Here is a 23,687-nt window from a genome sequence, read left to right as displayed (position 1 = left end):
TAATATTACATCTATTTACTTTTTACATTATAAGGGGAAAATATTTCAGTTTACGCTATGATATATATCTCTGCAGCCAGAAAAATATGACTTTAGCTATCCCTGCACATTACATTTTTTAAACCCTAGAACATATTTTATGTTTGTAGGATAGTTAAAGTGACAATAAACTCTTTTCTTTATTCTTTACAGTAGTCATTCTAAAATATCAAGTATCCCATGACTGTCTTTTATTTTTTGTTTTAAAAGGCTCTTTCCATTGTCTTCAGGCTTCTTTTTTGTCCTGTGCATGCTCCCTATCCTCACACTGCTACTAGTGCAGAACAAGTTGTGCTGTTATTTCTGGTCACATGCTGAATGTGACCACAATTACAAGAATGTGTCTGCAGATAGATTTATAGTTCACTTCAGTGGTGAGCAGGAAAGGATGGTTACAATTTATATACATGAGGGAGGGGAGTGGGGGAAGGGCTGGAGAATGAATGTAGCCACCCTTGAATAGGAAGTCTAATGCCCCATACACGCGATCTGATTTTCCGACAACAAATGTTGGATGTGAGCTTGTTGGCTGAAAGTCCTACCATGTGTATGCTCCATCGAACATTTGTTGTCGGATTTTCCGCCAACAAATGTTGGCTAGTAGGTTCTCAATTTTTTTTGTTGGAATTTCCGATCGTGTGTACACAGGTCCAATGCAGAAAAGTTCACTCATACTTGAAATCAAGCAGAAGGAGCCGCATTGGCTATTGAACTTCCTTTTTATCGGCTCGTCGTACGTCTTGTACATCACCATGTTCCCATGTTTGTAATTGTTGGCCAACATTTGTGTGACCATGTGTATGCAAGACATGTTGGAGCCAATCGAACAAAAATCCATGGTTTTATTGTCAGAAAGTCCGATCGTGTGTACGAGGCGTAAGCCTAAGAATACACTAGCAGAAAAAAGCTTGCATTGGAGAGATGACACAAAAGAAACAAGAGATAGAATGGGCATTCAAGTTATAATTGAACATATTGCATTTATTTTATTTTGTGAGTTTAGTGTCACCTTCACAGTATAACAGGAAAACCAGAGATTCCAGTTAAAAACCTTTCAGCATACTATGCAAAATTGGTTGAATATGTTGGTAATTGAACCTAAAACTGAATACAAATAATTTTTTTCTATAGTAGATATTTGTTTATCATCAGTCATAGTCAACATAAAAAAAATATGTTAATGACTGGATGTTAAACCTTATAATTGGGCTCTGTGTACTGATCTTAGTGGTAGTTGGTAGTGCTAGGAAACTCATCTCATGTGGGTAACAGAATGTACTAATTTGCCCCTAAGGCTTCATTCACACAAGCGTAACAAAAAGTATTGATGTTCTTACACATGTACATTGGAATATGGAAAGGGGACTTTTAGGGTGCCAGACAAAGGGAATATACTACATCATATTTTAAAATGCATATCACATTTTATTAAGTGCATTAAAAATACTTTGTCTTTTAAAATGAGAATTTGAATGAATTGACGTCATGACTTGATTTGTCAGCCATATTGGAAATCTGGAGCCCTATAAACACAGGTCATACCCACAAACTAAAATATAGTGTTAAATAATTGACAGAAATTATAAACAGCTACACAGGCAATACTAGCACCAAGGACAACATATGCCAAATTCAGTAATTACCGTATATACTCGAGTATAGGCCGACCCGAGTATAAGCCGAGGCCCCCAATTTACCCCCAAAAAACTGGGAAACCTATTGACTCGTGTATAAGCCGAGGGTGAGATATGCCTGTCCATCCCTGTGTGTGTGTCCATCCATCCATCCATCCCTGTGTGTGTGTCCATCCGTGTGTGTGTGTGTGTGTGTGTGTGTGTGTGTGTGTGTGTGTGTGTGTGTGTGTGTGTGTGTGTGTGTGTGTGTGTGTGTGTGTGAGGCCTTGTGTGTCCAGCCTACCTGTGTCCCCAGCCTCCGTCCGGTCCCGAGCCTCCGTCCGGTCCCGTCCCGTCCCGAGCCGAGCCTCCGTCCGGTCCGGTCCCGTCCCGTCCCGAGACTCCGTCCGGTCCCGTCCCGTCCCGAGCCGAGCCGAGCCTCCGTCCGGTCCCGTCCCAGGATCACCGCTCTTCGTCGGCGCCCATTTTCCTGTTCAAATGCCGCGCCTCCCTGTCTGTGATAGGCGGAACACAATTTCCCAGCAGTCTGTGTTCCGCCTATCACGGCCATCCTTTCATCCTCGTCCGTAGTACGAGGATGAGCGGATGTCCGTGATAGGCGGAACACAGGCTGCTGGGAAATTCAGTGTTCCGCCTATCACAGGCGAAGGCGGAGCCGGAGGCGCGGCTTTTGAATTAGAATAGAATGGCCGCTGTCTGTCTGCTCGACACGCTGATCGAGCAGGCAGACAGCGATGACTCGAGTATAAGCCGAGGGGGGCACTTTCAGCCTCAAAAAAGAGGCTGAAAATCTCGGCTTATACTCGAGTATATACGGTAAGCCACTAAGCAATTGGGCACATAAAAAGTGTTTCTTTTTTTTTATAATTATGTTTTTTTGAAGTTGCACATATGACAAACATTGAAGAAAAAAATAAATAAATGATGTAGCTTTCATCAAAAGAAGAATGCTGATGTAGAACTTACAGGGTTATGTTTGTTAAAGAAAAGTAACATTTACACCTAATACAATTCAAAGCAAGAACACATTAAACATTGCATATAATATCAGCAAATCAGAGCATAACAAAAAACGTAGATGCCGGAGCTATTTATTGAGCACACAATAGGTGAACGGGGGGGGGGGGGGGGTGATTGTAGCAGGTAACAAGGAATAAGATGGGTGACATTAGGTGATCTTTGGAAGAGAAAAGTTGCCATATTTGGATTGGTCACAAATATCCCAAGAAAACTGTATAAGGGTGTCAGTAGCAGTTGCAGTTAGGAATTCCATTCTCCAGATGTCAGCCACAATGTGTAAACGTTGGGATTTTGTAGGAGGATGAGCGGACAGCCAACGGGGAGGGATGGCCCTCCTGGCAGCAAGGAGAATGTATGAGATTGTACGCTTAGCTGATTTCGGGACACCGGAGAAGGGAAGACCAAGTGGATAATTAACAGGGTCTAATGAAAAAGATCCTTGAAACAGATTTTGAAGTAATGACATGACATTATTCTAGAAAAGTCTCATTCGTGAACACTGCCAAAAAATATGATCCTGAGATCCTATTTCAAGATTACAGTGCCAGCACAATGCAGAAAGCGAAGGGCCTTGGTGGTTTAATACCTCTGGAGTTGTATACCAGAACATTAGAATTTTTAAAACAGTCTCTCTCTGCACCACATTTCTAGATGATTTAAAAGCAGAGGCCCATATCTTGTCCCAAAGAAGCAATGGCATTGGCCTCTGGAGGACATATGCCCATTTGCGCATGTGTGAGTGGGTTTTCTCCATGGAGAATCTTATAAAGGGAGGAAATCAAATGCCGCTGATAAGGGTCTTGAGTGCAGATATATTCAAAATTAGTAGGTTTATCCAAAGTGAGGGAGGGGAATAGGGACCAATAAAAAAAAATGCTTAACCCGCAGGTAAAAATAAAACACGTTTAGGAAGATTATATTTTTCCCGAAGATCCTCAAAGGTGCGCAGCCTACATGATACAGGTATGTGATACAGGGAGGACTAGAATACGAAGCTGAAAAAGAGAGGCCTATGACCACAGTGATATATGTTCACACGAGAAAGGGGAGGGTGGCTGAAATCAAAGACTGGCTTCAACTTGAACGCTCTTTTTCCACTTAATCTCTACACTAGCTCCCGTGGACAGATCAAGCACACATCCCGCCAACGTGAAAATCCCACCCCTTAGTCAGAAATACTTTACACATCTTTAAAGAAACTTGTGTGAAACATAAGATTTCCTCAACACTAACCCCTTTAACCCCCATCCGACAAAACCAACAGTTTCCCCCAGGCTTAGCGGACACTTTTTTTTAACTGAAGTTTGGCCAAACGATCCAACACTTCTTAACCAATCCCAAACTTACTCCATTTTGGTCTCGCCAACTCACACCATTCGAAACATGATGCTGCAAACAGAAACCACAAAGACGCCTAATTTTGGATACATAGTCCATGCTATTCTCTAATCACAACCCCAAGTCCAAGAAAGCAAGCTACAACTGGGAACAAGAACTATCCCTAAACCTAACAGAGGAGGTGTGGGAAATGCCTGCATTCACAAAGGAACAATTAATTTATCCACACAGGAGAATGAATTTAAAATCCTCTCACAAAATATTCCTCACAGTCTCACCCAAGTGTTGGCATTGTGATAACGCTGAGGGTTCATTGTTGCACATCTGGTGGATGTGCCCAAAAATCCAACCATTTTGGAAGGAAATCCATTGCATTACTAATCTACCAATCAAATTAGGACACACTCCCTAGACCAGTGGTGGCGAACCTTGGCACCCCAGATGTTTAGGGACTACATTTCCCATGATGCTCATGCACTCTGCACTGTAGTTGAGCATCATGGGAAATGTAGTTCCAAAACATCTGGGGTGCCAAGGTTCGCCATCACTGCCCTAGACCTCTCCTCAGCACAATTTTTACTACATCGCTCCACCACTCCGATAAAAGCATATTATCGCTCTCTGGCCATGTAAATGGTAAACACTGCAAAAATATGTATAACATTCTGATGGTGAGACCCTAACCCCCCCCCCCCCCCGATAGCAGAATAGCTCTGACGCAAAAATAAAACTGCAGAGATGGAGGAGCTTGTCCACCAAGCAAAGGAGACTCAGTCAAACTTTACCAAGATATGGTCATGCTGGCTTTACTTTGCTACGACAGACAAATATGTCAAACTCATGACCTAACCAATTAATTTAAGCCCCCAATATCCCTAGGCAGAGGAGAATGGAAACCTTGATCCCTTTTACCTCATCCCTCTTCATGTTCAAAAGACCTTTCCCCCTTTCTTTTTCACCCTGAGATCCTAATTACACTAGTCCATATTTCCTTTTACCTTTATTATTATAACCCACAAGTTACCACACCATGCTACAGAACTACAAATGTAATTGACTAGCTCAAACCTCATAATGATAACACAGCAGCTTTGATAAACAAAGGTCATGATGCACTCAATGTAGATTTTTATAACCTCCAAAAATACATTACAAGACGGTTTGTAACCAGATTTAGTACCTTTGGGAAGGAACAAAGGGTGGGAGGTATGGTCTCCTTCCCCAGCACAGTTTTATCCCAGTCGGGGTGTCAAGGGAGACCAGACTTTACTCCTAACCTGGTTCCCAACTGTTGATGTATACAGAATTACGGGAAAAAGGGAGAGACAATTGGAGCAGATGGGACATTATATGAAGCATGCAGTCTCGGGGACAACCAACTATCAATAGTAAAATGCTTGTATGAATACAATAGGACCATAATTGGCAAGATAAGAACAATAAATTATAGTGGTAATATATTCATATACACATGTTTCAGGGACTACCAACTATCAATAGTAAAAATATAGATCTGTTTATTAGGATACAATGGCACCATGATTAGCAAGATAAGAACAATAATTGATGGTGGTAGTATAACCCACAGATTTCATCAATATATACATACGTGTTGTTTGTTGGCATATCAAAACAGTAATTACAATAATAGAAATTACCTTCAAACTCTCTAATCTGCCAAGTGTATTGGGAAAGAGACCCTAGGTAGTGGTATCTCAGTCCTATACCCCAAAATATTTATGACATTTTGGTGAGGTCCAGGGACCATGCAGCATAAAATAAGAGGTCTTTTTTTTATAAAATTGTTAATGGTGATGCAAATAGCTTTGTAAAAAATTCCCACCACATGCACCTGTGCTAGAGAACTAAAAAAGACAATGTTGTCTAATCCAAATGCACCTGCGTCATTCAAAACCTCTCACATACACATATCACATGCATAGCCCATAGACTGATAAGTTGGCTTTGTGGAATAGAATATAAATCCACAGGGTGTCTAACCAGATTGTGAATTAGACACTGTAGAAATAGTTTCCTAGGTATAGGGCTACCATAGGCAATGTGTGGATGTGTGACTCCAAGTGTTAATCAGTCAAGGGAAAGGTTGTAATGTCACTGCAGGCATTAAGTCATAGTATGCTGTGCTGATAATTTTTACAGCCCAGGGTCCCCAGCTGTAAACAGGGCTATAGAGACAAATGTTCAGTGAAATCGGGTTAAGGTAGCACAGTCTCAATAACACCAATATGGGCCCAAAGTACAGCATAAGACTGATGAACTGCTGATTGTAATGTGCAGTTTACTGTGGATAAGTAGGTATAACGCTAGAAAAGCAGATCATGGACCAACGGGTCTGCTCACCCAACCTTTGACAGTATAGACTTGTGTCCATGGTGACCCCAGATAACCTACTCTCTCATCCAGGCTAAACATGAGAATTCAAAAGGAGGCAGAACTAGTAGCTCAGGTCTTTCTCAGGCTCTGGAGCAATACACATTCATCTGGTCTGATCTTTAGCATGCCTTTCCCCAAGATGGATTCCGCGATTCTCAAGGATTCTATTAAGCATTTGCAGACGTGCAAAATTGCATCAGAGGTGATTACAGAGCATCACTCACATGGTGACAGCCAGCATGAGCTTCTTGAGGGATGAGAGGGGCTAGCAGTGATTAAGTATTTATACCCTAAAAAAAGGATGCATTTATTTTTCGCCACTAGATGTCACCTTCATCATTAACAGTACATACTAATGGATTGCTACTGGTTTTTGTGATTCAGTTGTTGACATTTTATTAACAGAGATGAAAAATTAACAAATAGATGGCAGGTGATTAGCAGAAAACTCAATACTGTTGTTAATATTTGTAAACATTATGTAAAGAAAATTATTTAGAGAAAAGGGGTAAGGAAAACAATGAATTTACAGTCATTATCATTTTCCACCAGCGATTCCAGTAATATAGAATTACATATCTATTTATTGTTCAAGAAAAGCCTTACAATTGCATTTGATGTTCAAGCCTGAGAGAAAGAGTGTATTTAACCTATAGATCCACATTTTCTCTTTTTGGAGTAAAATGGTGTTGAAATAACCTCTGCGTAGTGGTAGGTTAAGGGTGTAAATACTACACCCTTACCCCAGACAATGTCATCCTATGATGACATGCGTGTTGGTTGGCTAGGACGTGCTGACATGATCACGTTGGGATCCTGAGCGAATGGGGCCCTCGCTTGCCGGCCGGCATACATGCTCTTTTCATCCTGTGTTTGTAAGTGTTTTTATCCATTATGTATTAAAGGGGTTTACCAGGTTTACACTATGGGAAGTCCCTTTTGCTTTTTTTCTGAGTGGCCATTGTCTCACGATTGGGAGTCTCCTCGTTTAACCATTGGGGGGTGTGTGTTCCTGACCTGCTGTCCTTTGAATTGTTAATACAGGATCTGCCATTGGGACCCTGTTGGGTGTTGATTGCAAGCTGGTTGATGCTTGCCTCTGGTAAGCGAGCATTCTTTTTGGTGGTCAACACTTATTGGTGATGGAAGATTGCATGAATTCATCACATTCAGTTTATTATTTGGACTAATACTCAAACTTTTTTATCATCACTTTAGATATCATTTTTATTAATTTTCATTTTTCATTCAATCTTTATTTATTAACACCATATTGGTTGAGGGGATTTCACATTTCATTGTTCACATATCAATTTAATTTATTTAATTATCTGAATTTTTACCTGTGATTCAAAAACAGGGGTGTCACTGTCAGTGCAGCTACCTTCCTTTATTTTAAGGGTGTAAATACCCTTTACGTTCATACCCTCAGGTTTGCCTTCATGAGTTCCAGCAAAGTGTGCATGCAATGGGGTCAAATTCTTTTTGTCCTCTTTATTGGCATTTTTTTGTTTTTGATGTGTTCACCAATGCGGATCCTGTCGCTTCATTTTCCCTATGTAGTATTTTTGACAAGGATACTCCAGCATATATATATATATATATATATATATATATATTAGCCTGGAGATCGAACAGTTGATGAAGTTCCTAATTTGGAACTCGACAGTATGGTCCACATTGGTGAACACTGCAGATCTATCAACATACCTGCAGATCTGGCAGTGACCACATGCGTACATACCCTTAAGAGGAGGTAATTCCATTACTGCCAATTGCTGGCCATTTCCCTCTTATACTCCAAATGGACCAAGGCATCTTGTAAGTTACGGTTCTCTTTGTGCCACAAGTTGCGGACGTGGGCCAACAATATCTGCTAAAACCAGAGACTTGGTCAGAATACCCCAATGCTTTGTGAGGACATTTCTGACCTGTCTCCATTGTGCTCCATAGGTGGTAATTAGAGGAGCATTACTTCCCCGATTATTATTTTTTTCAGGCTTTACTCTTGCTTTCAACAGGTCCTTCCTGTCACTGGACTAAGCTTGTTTAGGTCTTTCTTCAGAACTTGATGGGAGTAACCCCTGTCTCTAAATCTCTGGATTCACATGCTTCCTCCTTAAAGTCCTGATCTTATGAGCAATTTCTGCGGATTCACAGGACTCCCTACTGGGATCCGCTTAATCAAGGGTTCAGAGTGAAGGCTTGAGGCTTGCAGCAATGTATTTGCTGCAGTGGGTTTCCTGTATGTAGGGGGATTCATTTTACCCCTAGTTATAGATATTTGCTCGTCCAGGAAGGGGATGGTGTTACAGTCAACAGTATACATTAATTTTATGTTTCTCTAATTTCCATTCAGGATATAAAGAAACCTTTTAAGTTTCTCCTCATCCCCCTTCCATAACACCAGGGTATCATCAATGTACCTCAGCCAAGTAGCCACATGGCTGAGGTACATCGGCGAGCCGTACACCATGTCAATTTCCCATAGGCCCTGGTGACGATACACATAGGCTGGGGCTATTATTCAGAGCTATAATCGCATATCAAAACAAAGGCAGAAGATATCATAAAATAATTTAAAAAAGGAGGAAGGGGTAGTTGTATGTGCTCTGGCAGAGCACAGTATTCCAGATATGAGAAAAACAATAGAAACACCACAGGATACATGAGATAACTAGTGTGGATCTAAAACAGATCTGAAAAAAATTGTAGAAACAGCATCAGTAGAAGACCTGACCGCGTCTCAGGGGTCCATGGCCGCAGCCAAGGAACAAACAGAGTGGCATGATGGTCTCCATCAATGGAGATGGCAGGAGTCCCCGCTCACTCTCCATAGATAGTGAGCATATAAACAAGAAAAATTAAGCACAGGAAACTATATCGGGTGGGGGGCTTTTTCATTTTCAAGAGCACCAGCAGGCTGTGGACTTACACACTATCCTGTACTACATTTTTATGAGAAGTCCCAGCTTTCTCAGTCCCTGCTGTTGGCCCAGTGGAGTGATTTGGCTTAGCTTACCTTGCACACTGCCTGACTCCTTCAGCAAGTAAGTGCTGAGGGAATCAGGTAAAAGAAGAGCACTGGCAAACTGGCAGGCTCGGGGCAGCCTGGCTGGAAGCGGTCAGTGCAGGCAGCAGAGTCCATGTGATGTTCATCCACTCAGCAGCCAGCTCAGCAATGCACACAGAGGAATCACCAGCAGTGGCAAGTCTCAGGAAAGCTACAGTCATGACATACACAAGCATACACATACCCTGACCACTATCTATGTTCAGTTATACAGCAGGGGGCAGCCAAGTGTGATCGTCATTATCACCATGATGATAGTCACACAGTACAGGTGCTTTGAGCCACAGCACCTGTACTGTACAATTATTATGATGACAATGATGATGATCATTGGAAGGGAGGGCAGTGAAATGTATCCTTAAGCCAACCATAGATGGTTCAAATTGTGGCTGGTTTAGCAGGGACCGTCTGAGATTTGAACCATCTTTAGGCAGGCTGATTGTACTCAAGTTGATTATTGTACAACTTTGGTACACCAAGCGTGTTGGTTTTTACTTGAAATCAATAGCTGTGTTCTCCTGGTGGAGATGGCTCCCCTCTGCCCTTCCACAGCTCCACGGAAAGATTCCCCTATTAACACTAACTGCGTTGATAGGGAAATCAAGTAATTTTCTGCAGAAAAAAAAATTGCATCATCTATGGCCTACCTTAGGAATGGACTTTGTTTAGCTCAGTGAGGGATCTGTCCGGCGGTCCCCCACTGATCAAAGCTTAGTCAGCAGATGACAGGTCCATGTCTGCTCAATAAATGCTCTATGGTCAGCCAGATATAAATGGACTCTGCTGTCCTTTAACAGCCTACTACCCTCCAATTTTTAAAGGACCAGAACGGAGGTAGGTAGTTGTCAACACAAGTCTGTTTTCAACCTATGCTCCATAGGGGTACATGGAGAATCTATTTGGCTCCACCTGAATAACCGACAGGTAGACCCGATTGGACCAAACGTGTGAAAGGGGCCTTAGGTATCATTAACACTTGTGCATGGTAAAAATGTGTAGCTCAGCTGCATGTTTTTACCACCCCAAATTGCTCTCCTTTATACTGCAAAGCAGTGAAGGAACAAAAATACATATTGTGGCCCTGATAATATTTGTGCAGCTACAGGCTGTCCTGCTGTATGAAGTCAAATTGATAGCATACAGAGTAGAGGGAGGAACATGGTTCAAATTTATGGTTTCAATTCTGTGTTTACCTGGCTGGTCCCAGTGATCTGTGTTTGATCAGTTGCCTTGGAGGGCAGGGGAGAGATCAGGGGTCTACTAAATCTCTGATCTCTCCATAAAGGGGACCTGTCAATGCCACAGCTATCACAAGGGATGTTATTCAACCCCTGTGATAGCAAGTTGAAAAGAAAACCCTCTAAACTGGTAACCTGTAAAGGCTTTTAAAGCATCACTATCCCTTGAAGACAAAGCTGCATTTTTTTATATGTGAAGTGGGATCAGGGGTGGGGTCAGGGATGGAGTTTTAGGGGCTGCACGGGGCCCCATGATTTCTAACAGCGCAATGTAGATATTCTTTTCAGTTTATATTATTATCCTAATATGGAAGTAACTGCAAATTATTTTAGATGGATTTCCCTAGGCAATTTACAGGATGAGTTCTCTAGGCACTGGAGGGGGAGGAGTGCTTCCCTGTTTCTGATAATCCCCTTCTCATCAGCTTCTCCTTCAGAATTGTACAAGCCTTGACACAGGGAGTGATACAAGTCTTCTCTTACTACAGGAAAAAAGTATTGTGGGATATAATCTAGAAGGGAAAAAAAACAAAATAATAAACAAAACGAGTGCACAAAACCTCTGACCATAAAAATCACAATGAAAGCAAACAATAAAGTAGGGCTCCACTAGGGGGCCAATATAAACAATCTTGTGTGAAAATGAAAGTCCACTCCCAAAAGAGTATTTCAGGGTTCTAAAAGGGGGCCAGTGTAAAATCTTGTGTAAAAATGAAATGCCATAGTTCCACATGTTTTAGTCCCAACCACCTTCAACATACTGTAGATATATAAATTTCCCTATCCGATAACCAGGATCTCCTGATTATAAGAGATCACTAGCGCAGGATACATCTAATATGAATCACACCAGGGTATGGTAACAACCTCCACGCCTACCAGGTCCCCCACTAGCTGTCCAATTCTCTGCAGTAAGATTCAAACGAAAATACAAAGGACCATAGAGTAATATTGCTAAAAATACCAAATTAATTCAAACAAACATACTCACAAGAATCTCAAGGTAACAAAAACTTACAGACACCATGCTGCGTGACACCAGCAGGTATGATGACATAGCCCTCTAGCTTCTTCCTACACATTTGGTCCTTTGTATTTTCCTTTGAATTTTACTGCAGAAAATTATGCTTTCTGGACAGCCAGTGAAGGAAGGTAATTTATATACAGTATCTATGTCCGAGGTGTTAGGGACTAAAACACGTGCCATTTCATTTTCACACAAGATTCTACACTGCCCCCCCCCCCCACCCCCCCCCAGTGCAGCCCTATATATCCCTTGTTTGAGTTCATTGTGAATTTTATTGTCAAATGTTTTGTGCAATCTTTTTATTTATTATTTATTTTATTGGTTTTCTTTTAACTGGAATATAGCGTGCAGCATTACATTCTAGCACTGAGCACATACTTATTTGGTGGTTTATTTGGAGGTAAATTTGCTTCATGCATGGTGATCATCTTTAGGCAATTCACTTCTTTGATACTCAAAAAGGGATATTTCTTTGAAATCAAACATATATAAATATATTATTCTTTAAACGCATAAACCATTTTTTTTCTTTAGACCTCCCACCAGACCTTTGACATTCCCCTCACACTGTCTGGAGCAGTTGTGTTACGGCGCAGGTTGAATTATGAGGAAAGGACACGGTATTATGTCATAGTACAAGCTAATGTAAGTTCCACAATTTCCTTACAATCATGTTTCAACATTTTCAGCATGTTTATCATAATAACACCGTATCTTAAAGCTGTTGTAATTTTTTATAATTTTTTTTATTAAAATAACATAGTCAAGACCAAGTGCTGTGTTTAGTGTTAACTGATTAAATATAGAAACAGATATAAAACAAAGTGTCAATACTATGACGTGAATGTAAAAAACACTGTTAATCACTCGCACTGTAAAAGCTGCGTGAATTTGAGTGTGAGTGATTCACAGTGGTATTTACATTCACTTAGTATTGATAGCTTGTGATTGACTTACTAAAGGCAAAAATACTGAACACTGCAAGTGCACTTGCTCCAGATCTTAATAAATGAGGTAAAGCTTCACTTTGCAAATAATATTTTATCACATGCAGGGACAAAAAATAATAATTTTTGCTTCATTGGATGAAAGAAATCAGCAGAGATTGTCCTCCGATCTAGAGCATCTTGCACTTGCAGTGCATAGTATATTTGCCTTTAGTAAATCAACTTGCATGTTTTATATTTGATGCTGTATTTAATCATTTAATACTAAATTAAGAAATTTTTAAAAATATATGTATAATAATATGTATACATTTGCACCATTTGTGATCGCATCTGTTTATATATCGTCACTGTAGCACAATTCATATATTTTTTTTAAAATAAAAATAACAAACATTTTATACTTACCTGCTCTGTGCAATAGATTTGGACAGTGCAGCCCGAATCGGTGCTGTCAGCTCCTTTGTTTCTGTGTATGACAAAGATGGGCGTGCTCGCCCCCGAGCTGGGCTGTGTGTGCCCAGTAGTCCCGTTCCCTCCTCACATGATTTGACTGACAACAGCAAGAGCCAATGGCACAGTGTTGGATCAATACAGGGCTCAGGTAAATGTTTAACCACTTGCTTACTGGGCACCTGAACCCCCCTCCTTCCCAGACCAATTTTCATCTTTCAGTGCTGTCACTCTTTGAACGACAATTGCGCAGTCATACCACAGTGTACCCAAATGACATTTTTATTATTTTTTTACCACACAAATAGAGCTTTCTTTTGGTGTTATCTAATAACCTATTTTTTTTTATTTTTGTTAAAAAAGTTTAAAAAGATTGAAACTAAAAAAGAAATACAAAACCGTTTCATATTTTGTAAATACATTTTGAAAACAGGTAATTTTTCTCCTTCATTGTTGTGCACTGATGAGGCTGCACTGATGGGCACTGACAGGCTGCACCGATAGGCACCCATAGCCTGCATTGATGGGCAACGATGGGCACTAATAGGTGGCATTGGTGGGCACTGATAAGTGGCATTGATGGGCACTGAGAGGTGGCACTAATGGGTGGCACTGAAGGGCATTGATAGAGTGCACTGAAGGGCACCAATAGGTGCCACTGATAGGTGTCACTGATAGCTGGCACTGGGCACTGATGGGTAGCAGTGATGGGCACTGATTGGTGGCAGTGATGGGCACTGATCGGCACTGGTAGGTGACACTGATAGGCAGCACTGCTAGGTGGCACTGATGAGGCACTGATTGGCACCACTGGTGGGCATTGATAGGTAACACTCACGGGCATAGGTAGCACTGATTGCTGGCACTGTTATGCACTGATTCACTGGCACTGTGGGCACTGGCAGGCGGTACTGGTTGGTACAGATGGGACAGATTCACCTCTTCCTCTTCGGGACTGATGTCCCTTGCACAGAGGCCGGTGATCAGCTTTTTTTTTCTCCTCATGCTGTCAGCGTGAGGGGAAAAAAAACGATTACTGATCTTCTGTTTACATCATGTGATCAGATGTCATTGGCTGACAGCTGATCATGTGGTAAGGGGTCAGGATTGACTCCTTACTCCAATTTGAGATCACCTGAGTCTCATTGACTTGGTGATCACAACGTGTAAAGGGGAGGATGTCTATTGGCGGCCTCCCAGCAAAGTAGATTTGTTCTGTAGCCATCATTCGGTTATAGTGTGGATCTGAAGGAGTTAAAGGGCATATTTGGGGGCTCTGCTATTGGTGCTACTGCTATAAGTTTTTTTTATCGTAATGCAGACAACCACTTACAACCACTTTAAAACCTCACTGCAGACATTTTTTTTCCTTTTAATAAAGTGGGGAATTAGTTATCAGTAGGAATTTCATTTCGTTATCAATACTGTGGAAGAGTTCCTATCACTTTATAGCTCTCTACTGCTAAGACAGGAAGTAGGGCAAATACATTTTAATGAAATAATTTAATAGTTACATAATTTGTGGCAGCGTACTACAGAAAGTGAGTGTAAATCATCGAGTCAGGAAACAGGCTGTAATAAAAACAAGGATTGTCACCGATACCAATACTAGTATCAGTATCGGTCCTGATACTGAGTATTTTCAGGAGTACTTGTATTCATGCATATGCTCCCGGTGCCTAGTCCGATAGCTGGACACTCAGGAACAATTGGTGTGGTGGTAGGAGAAATTATAATCATGTCAGCTGCTTCTCCTCCTCTCTTGCTTTCAGCTGCTTTATTGAAAGCCACACAGGGAGATCGCTAATAATAACTTCCCCCACTGCCGCGCCGATTGTTCCTGAGTGTCCACTCTATCCTCCTCCAGCTCCCCTGTTTTCCTCTGGGATCCTCTGTGGGCTCCTCTGCCCCCCATCCTCCTCTGGCCCCCATCTGTGTGTTAAACCACTCCCCCCCCTCTGTGTGCTCCTCCGCTCCCCCCTCCAGGCAGACCTAGGGCTTCAGGAATGCGACGGGGGCAAAAATCTGATGTGGCAGAAGAATGCAGCATGCCAACGAATTACAGGTTGCTGCATCTCGATCTGTTCTCTAAATATTCTAATTTCTGAATTACATATTAATTTGTCTTATCCTGGGCTTGTGTCAGGAACCATGAACCGACTCAGGAGCATTTGTAATGCCATGGCAAACTGATCCATGCAGTGATCCAGTTCATCCAATCTGGAAACAATATTACCAACAAGTGGATTGACTGCAACTTCTGAATTCATGGCCTTCGCCTACTGTTTGAAACCATGAAATCAGGCCGAGACAGAAGTACAGTTAAATCACACTTGTTTAATAATAAAAGTAAAAAACAAACGTAGTCAAAACATAGCCAAAGTTCAGTAACCGGAACAGATAGTCAGCCAAGCCAGAAGTCAGGGATCAGTGTAGTGGAACATCAAGCAGGATCTGGAGCCAGAAGGGATGTCAGCAAAGAGTCAGCAAAGAGTCAATTCTTCCCAGGGTGGCCAGCAGCCTTGCATGAAGGGCAAGTCTGGAGCATGGCAGTACAGAGACTCTCTGGAAAAAGCAGAGATCACAAGCTTTCTCAGGAGGAGCATAGACCTGAGCAGCAAGAATTTTGTCACCCAAAGGAGAACTGGTGCGAAACGTAGCCAGAATATGATCAGGAGGAATCACAGGACCCGGAACTGACTTCAACTTGGAAGTGGAGGAAAATTGTTGTGACAAGGCGTCAGCCCTTACATTCTTAGTAAAGGGTAAGAATGAGACAATGTAATTGAAACTACCCTTCTGGGAGAGAGGCATTTAGCCTCAGACAATGTGAGATTCTTATGGGCAGTAAGAATGAGAACTGGCACAGTGGTACCTTCGAGGAGATGTCTCCATTCTTTCAGGGATAAAATGATCGCCAACAGCTCTGTCACCAATCTCGTAATTGCACTCCGCAGGTCACAATTTCTTGGAAAAGTAGCCACAAGGATGCATAGCGCTTTCAGAGGTAGGACGTTAAGACAGAAGGGCACCAACACCAGTCTCAGAAGCATCAACCTCAAGGATAAAAGGTAACGTAGGATCAGGATGTACCAACACAGGAGCAGAAACAAAGGCAGCCTTGAGACTCTCAAAAGCCCTTATGGACTCCAGAGACCAACTCTGAGGGTTAGCGTCCTTTCTGGTCATATCAGTCTGGGGCTTGACCAGAGACGAGAAGTTACAAATAAACTTCCAATAATAGTCAGCAAAGCCTAGGAAACGCTGCAGAGGACGTAAACCCATGGGTCGGGGCCACTGTAGAACTGCCAAAAGTTTCTCTGGGTCCATCGAAAAACCAACTGTGGAAATGACATAACCCATGAATTTAACTTGTTCACAATGAAACTCGCACTTCTACAATTTATAATGAGATTTTTCTCTTATTTTCTGAAGCACATCAAAGACATCTGCGTGGTGGCTCTCCAGGGACTTGGAAAATATGAGGATATCATTGAGATAAACCACGACACATAACTGCAACAAATCTCAGAGGACATAGTTTATAAATTCCCGGTAAACTTCTGGGGCATTACAAAGGCCAAAAGGCATTATGAGGTACTCATAATGGCCTGTTATGATATTAAGCGCAATTTTCCACTTGTCGCCCTCCTCAATCCTCACGAGATTGTATGCCCCTCTCAAATCAAGCTTCATGAAAACCGTTGCTCCCTTGCGGTGGTCAAATAATCCCGTAATCAATGGAATCGGATAGACATTCTTAATCGTGAAACAATTGAGACCTCTATAAAAAATACAAGGTCTCAGCTCACCACTCTTCTTCTTCACAAAGAAGAAACCAGCATCAGCAGGTGACAAGGATTTGTGGATAAAACCTCAAAAGTCTGTCTTTAACATACTCTTACATGGCTTTATCCTCCATGACTGACAAAGAGTAAACCCCGCCACAAGGGGGTGGGGTACCAGGTTAAAGGTCAATTGCACAATCATATGGCCGGTGTGGAGGCAAACTACCATCTTGACCTTTGTCAAAGACATTGCTAAAATCACGGTGCTCCTCTGGCAGGGAGAAGAGTGAAGAGGTGCACAGGACCTTGGCTACCTTCTGGAAGCATGTCTCACTAGATTGTGATCACCAACACTTTGAATTGGATTATTTCATGGTGAAGAGCCCTTATGACCATGGATAACAGAACCATCTCATGAGTCACATGGGTAGGCTGTAGAGGTCTCCCGTCAAGAGGAGTGTCACACAGCTGTAGCAGTGCTTTGATACAAAGGCAGCATTAATGAACAGACCTGCAGCCCCAGAGTCAATTAGAGCCTGTATCTTGCGGGACTAATCCTTCTAGATAACTGGGGATGAAGCAACGCCACCTAAGATCTGTCCGTGACAGGACCTCAAGGTTCGGGCATTCCCTGGATGGATAGGACAAGGCCAGCCTGGCCACAATAAAGGCACAATCTCTCCCTCCTTCTAAAGGCTCTCTCATCCACAGAGAGATGTGTGAAACCAAGGGTGCAAGTGCAATGGTTCACCTTCACTGACCGACTTGGTACCAGGAGGCATGGGAGGTGAGGGAGGCGGGACTGCAAAGCTCGGAGACAACTGTACAGGAGGCTTCCTCAAGTTCTCCTTAAAAAAGAGTGTCTCTCTCTAAGTCTTTAGCCAATGAGGATGGCAAACGTTATCAACTTCTCCAGCTCAGTGGGTATATCTCAGGCTGCTATCTCATCCTTGATGGTATCCGAGAGACCATGAGAAAAAGCAGCCACAAGGTCCTCATTGTTCCATGCAACCTCTTCTGCCAGAGTATGGAATTCAATGGTGTAGTCAGCAACAGTTCTTGTGTTCGATGGACATGAGGCACTTGGCAGCAGAAGCCGAGTGTGTGGGAACATCAAATACCCTTTTAAACAAAGCCACAAACTCAGGGTAGCTCAAGACAACAGGTTTTTCACATTTATACAGCGATCCGTGCTATGAAAAAGCATTGGTTACTGTGTAAATGTGACTGGCAGGGAAGGGGTTAACACTAGGGGTGATCGAGGGGTTAAATGTGTGTCCTAGGAGTGATTCTAACTTTGGGGGGAGGGGACTGACTGGGGGAGGTGACCAATCGGTGCCCCTATGTACAAGGGACACACCATCGGTCTCCTCTCCTCTGACAGCACGTGGATCTGTGTGTTTACACACACAGATCCACAGTCCTGCTCAGGTACTGGGCAATGGCAGGTGCCCAGTGGACATTGCGGCCTACGGGCATGCACATTGGGTTCCCAGTGATGCAGCGATGAGCACCCCCTAGTGGTCAGGGAAGGAGATCACATCATATGATGGCCCAGAACGAGAGCTGCCTCGTCCCACCGTCATATGACAGTGGGCGGAGGGCTAATGGTTAATAATAAAAGTAAAAAGAACAAACTTAGTCAAAACTGAGCCAAAGTTCAGTAACTGGAACGTATTGTCAGCCAAGCCAGAAGTCAGGGATCAATGTAGTGGAACAGCAAGCCAGAAGGGATGTCAGCAAAGCCAGTGTTGAACAGGATTTAGGAGAATGTTTCTGTGATGTTGACCAAGGCAAAGGCAGAGCTCCTCTGGACTGGACAGCTTTAGTAGACAGGACTGACGAGCAGGATATCATCAAAAGCTGAGTAACTCTGTAGAGATACTAGCTGGCAATTAGCCGAAAGCTGAGCGGCCAGCTCAGACAATGAAGGGCTGAGCCCAGCCCTGACAGCTTACTCTGTAGCTTGTGCCTGGTATAGTTCTTCCTCCATGCTTGTGATTTTTGTTTTCAGTCTTGTTGAGGCAAGAAGCATGTTCTCCCAGCTTTTTTTTTTATTTGGAGCATACTAGCATTGACTGCTTTCTCCACTTAAGATACTATGGTGGCTAAGATTGCTACCACAGCTTGGGAAATATGTTCAATATTGTCTGCCTCCCTCTGAGCTTGCCACTCACCTCCATGTCAGGTATGTGCTGCTTTTTTTCGAGATATTGTTCCATTTGCGCAGTGCGTGCTCGCAGGGGGGGTTATCAGGAAAGTCTGCGGGGCAGGCCTGCTGGTGGCTATGGATGGCAGGGCTCTCATATTTTGAATGACAGTTAGGTGGTCATGCAACGCTGTACCCAAATGAAATTTTTATATATTTTTTTCACACAAATAGAGCTTTCTTTGGGGGATATTTAATCCCTGCTGGGTTTTCTATTTTTTGCTAAAAAACACGAAAATTTTGAAAAAAAACAAAAACTGTATCATAGTTTGTGTTTAAATGTGAAAACAGGTAATTTCACCTTCATTGATGTGCACTAATGAGGCTGCACTTGGGGGCACTGATAGGCTGCACTGAGAGGTGGCAGTGATGGGTAGCACTGAGAGGTGGCACTGATGGGTAGCACTGATGGTTGGCACTCATGGGCAGCACTGAAGGGCACTGATAGGTGGTCCTGATGGGCACTTGTAGGCACTGGTAGATGACAATGAAAGGCAGCACTGATTGGTGGCACTAATGATGAGGCACTGGTGGGCATTGATAGGTGGCACTATTAGGCAAAGATAGGTGGCAATGTGGGCACTGGTAGGTGGCTGTGAACACTGGTAGGTGGCACTGGTGGGTACTGATAGGGGGCACTGGCAGCAAGCACTGGTGGGCACAGATGAGGCAGTCATGGCTCTCTGTAAGGGACCACTGTCCCTCTGATTGAAGCTGGTGATTTGGGAAAAAAAACTATTACCGATCTTCTGTTTATATCACATGATGAACTGTCATTGGTTGACAGCTGATCACATGGTAAGGGGCTGGGATCGGCCCCTTACTCCGATCTGTGATCAGCCTAGTCTCATAGAGTTGATGATCACAGAGCACTCCGCACTGCACCTCACAGGAGACGAGCAGGCAACTCATGCATGGGAGAACATCATGTGATGGCCTCCCAGAAATTAAGGCCCGCCCTGTAGCCGTCATTTGGCTATTGCACTGGCGAGAGGAGGTTAAGATTAGCTTGCAGTGTAAATGGAAAACACCATCTGTAAGAAAGATAGATCTCTGTAGAGTAATCTAAGAACTTCCAACAGGGGCATAAGGATCTCCTATTATTTATAGTAAAAGGGGAGAGATCTTAAAAAAGTTTGATGGTGTCTCTGTTTAGCGTAATGAGTTCATTTTCGCTGGCCTTTGCAAGGATGTCTTCTTTCAAACTGAAATTAAAGAGGTAGAATTGAATATCTCTCGGATGGGCATTATCAGCACTTATGTGGCTGTAGAGCCCTGTGGGCTTCAAATTCAATCGAGGTGTCAATGGATCTCTCCAGAACATTATTAAGGATTGTTTGTAGTGCCAGCTTTATCTGGACTGGTGCCACTGATTCACTCTGATATTGTTTTTTTCTTCCTCTAAGTGTTGATTCATAGCAATTTGATGTTTAACAACTTCCCGCCCAGCCTATAGCAAAATGATAGCCGGACGGTGGTTCAGTTATCCTAACTGGCCATTATATAATTGCGATTGGCGATTGGCGGATCGGTGTGTCAGTCTTCAGCGGAGGCTCTTTACTACATGATCAGCCATGTCCAATCACAGCTGATCACAATGTCAACAGGAAAAGCCATTGATTGACAGACGTGAGTAGGGGAGAGCCGATCGGCGGCTCTCCTGACAGGGGGGTCTGTGCTGATTAATTATGGAGCACAGCCCCCCCCCCCCCCTGGATGCCCACACTAGAGCAGCAGGAGAGCCACCAGGACCACCAGGGAAGGGGGCAACATGTGGATGGCCAGGTATGTACCCCATGGCCATCCACATGTGCAAATGACACCCAATCTGTGCCAATCAGTGCCCACAAATGGGCACTGACTGGCACCATTATATAACACGATGCCCAGCAATTCCACCCATCAGTGTCACCAATCAGTGTCATCAGTGCCCATCAGTGCCACTTATGAGTGCCTATCAGTGTTGCATACCAGTACCACCTATCAGTGCCCATCACCAGTGCTTGTCATTGCCACCTCATCAGTGCCACCTCATTGGTGCTACCTCATCTGTGCCCATCAGTGCCACCTTATCAATGCCCGCCAGTGCAACAACATCAGTGCCCATCAGTGCAGCCATATCAGTGCCCATCATAACAGCCATATCAGTGCCCCTCATTGAAGAAGAAAACTTTCTTATTTACCAAAAAAATTTAGAGAAACAAAGAAACTTTCACACTGAGGCTCTTTCACGCTAAAAAAAAACACCTGAAAAGCACATGAAAACCTATTTTCATTAAACTCAATGAATGCTTTCACACCGGGGCAGTGCACTGCCAGGGCAGTGAAAAAATGCACCTCTCCATTGAAATTAATGGAAAGCTCTTCAAAAGCTCCTGAAAATCTCTTCAAAAGTGCCTGAAAAGCTCTTCAAAAGTGCTCATTGTTTTACTGGCAGTTTACTGACTGTCTCACGCCTATATATGTCGGCAGAAGGGCTCATACAGGCAGAAACATGTACCTGTATGTTGCCCTTTAACAGGTGGCCAGCAGGCATGCGTGTGTGCCCGCGGCAAGCTCTGTGAGTCAGGTTGTGGGTCCCATTGACTCGATCGCTGCAGGAATACCCGCGAACGCCTAACGGGGAGGAAGAGTGGGGAGATGCTAATGTAAACAAGCATCTCCCCATTCTGCCTAGTGACAGTGTCACTGATCTCTGCTCTCTGTGATTGGGAGCAGAGAGCAGTGACATCCCGCATAGCCACTCCCCCAACAGTTATAAATATTCCCCACACTTAACCCATACAGTGCCCCCTAGTGGTTAACTCCTTCACTGCCAGTGTCATTTACACATGACATATAAATGAAAATGGTCCCAAAAATGTGTCAAAAATGTCCGATGTGTCCGCCATAATGTTGCAGACATGATAAAAATCGCTGGTCGCCGCCATTACTAGTAAAAAAAAAATGAATTAATAAAAATGCCATAAAACTATCCACTATTTTGTAAACTCTGTAAGTTTTGCGCAAACTAATCAATAAACGCTTATTGCAATTTTTTTTTTTAACAGAAATATGTAGAAGAATACGTATCGGCCTAAACTGAGGAAATTTATATATATATATATATATATATATATATATATATATATATATTTTTTTTTTTTTTTTTTTTTTTGGGGTATTTATTATAGCAAAATGTGAAAAAAATTAGTTTTGTTTTCAAAATTGTCGCTCTTTTTTTTGTTTAAAAAATTAAAACCACAGGGGGGATCAATTACCACCAAAAGAAAGCTCTATTTGTGGGGAAAAAAAGACACCAATTTTGTTTGGGAGCCACGTCGCACGACCGTACAATTGTCAGTTAAAATGACGCAGTGCCAAATCGCAAAAAGTGCTCTGGTCAGGAAAGGGGGTCAATTCTTCTGGGACTGAAGTGGTTAAGGTCAATTATGACTGCAGGCAAAGGGTTCTTAAGGCCTGCAGCAATTTCAGGCATAGCTGTGAAAGTGAGTAAGGGACCGGGGTGTTCAGGGTCTCCCACTAAGTCCTCTGATGCCGGCAGGGATTCCACATTGCTGTCTTCCTTGTGGCAAGCGGTCACCATCTTGCCATCTTTGCCCATTTTCTGACCCACCATGGACCGATCTGCAGGCTGTGGAGCTGTCAAAGTCCCAAAGCTCTTTCAGTGTGCCTCCATCCACTCTGCACGCACCCCCCCCCCCCCCCCCCATTTCTATGTCATCTAGGGCAAAGTCTAATTTTGACCATAATAGGCCTCCATCTCTTAGGGTGGCTGAGCTCACTTTTATGAGCACTTGCTTTTTAGAAACTCACAAATTATTAATCAAATAATCGCCTCACATATTAATATACATTTTCAGTGTAATGTTTAGTTTGGCTGCTAAAACATGTAAAAAAAAAAAAGCAAAGTTGCTAAGTAGTAGTATAATGAGAACAATAAAAGCAACCATGAGACTACTTATGTGTTTTGTAACATAACTATTAACATTTACAATTCATAAACCCAGAGCACCTCTCATAGGGCCTGTGCTGCATTTACCTTAGTGGTGGTTATTGGCCCCTGCAAAATCTTTGATGCCCCAGTTTTCTCTAGTACAAATGTAAAGCTGCACATTGCTAATCCAAGTAGCCTAAATCAACTTTATTGATCCAGTAGAAATGAGGACAGTCCACCTTGCAGGGGAGGTGGGAGGCATGGGTGAAGTGTCTTTATTTCTGCTGGATAAATAAATTAGTTTTAAGCTACTTGAATCGGCAGTCTGCAGCTTCATATTTCTATTAGAGGTTATTCATTTTGGATAGTAACATTTCTTTAACAAGAGTGACAAAATAATATATTGAATTGGGTTTCATCTTTACTAAACCAATTACAAGCACAAACATGTACATGCACACATGTAAATACTGCAGCAATTACAAAGAAACGAGCAGCTAATGAACATGGATAAAGCTTTAACCCCTTTACATAAAACCAATAAATTGGTGTATGTAGTGTATACATCAACAATGGACTTCTTATTGGCT

The 23,687-nt window shown here is 42.7% G+C and overlaps 1 protein-coding gene across 1 annotated transcript in view; it reads left to right on the top strand.

The window, feature by feature from the left end:
• Positions 1-23,687, top strand: part of PCDH15 (protocadherin related 15) — a 1,670,337-nt gene that overhangs the window by 612,342 nt on the left and 1,034,308 nt on the right. Inside the window, exon 8 of the mRNA XM_077454160.1 lies at positions 12,298-12,408. Within this exon, the coding sequence (XP_077310286.1) occupies positions 12,298-12,408 (111 nt within the window). The remainder of the gene's footprint in view (positions 1-12,297; positions 12,409-23,687) is intronic.

The sequence above is a fragment of the Lithobates pipiens genome, unplaced genomic scaffold (assembly GCF_037356315.1).
Source record: "Lithobates pipiens isolate NorthernLeopardFrog02 unplaced genomic scaffold, aLitPip1_a1.2 Scaffold_25, whole genome shotgun sequence".
Taxonomy (NCBI): domain Eukaryota; kingdom Metazoa; phylum Chordata; class Amphibia; order Anura; family Ranidae; genus Lithobates; species Lithobates pipiens.
The sequence above is the reverse complement of the archived record's forward strand: the minus strand, read 5'-3'. Positions and strand labels throughout refer to the sequence as shown.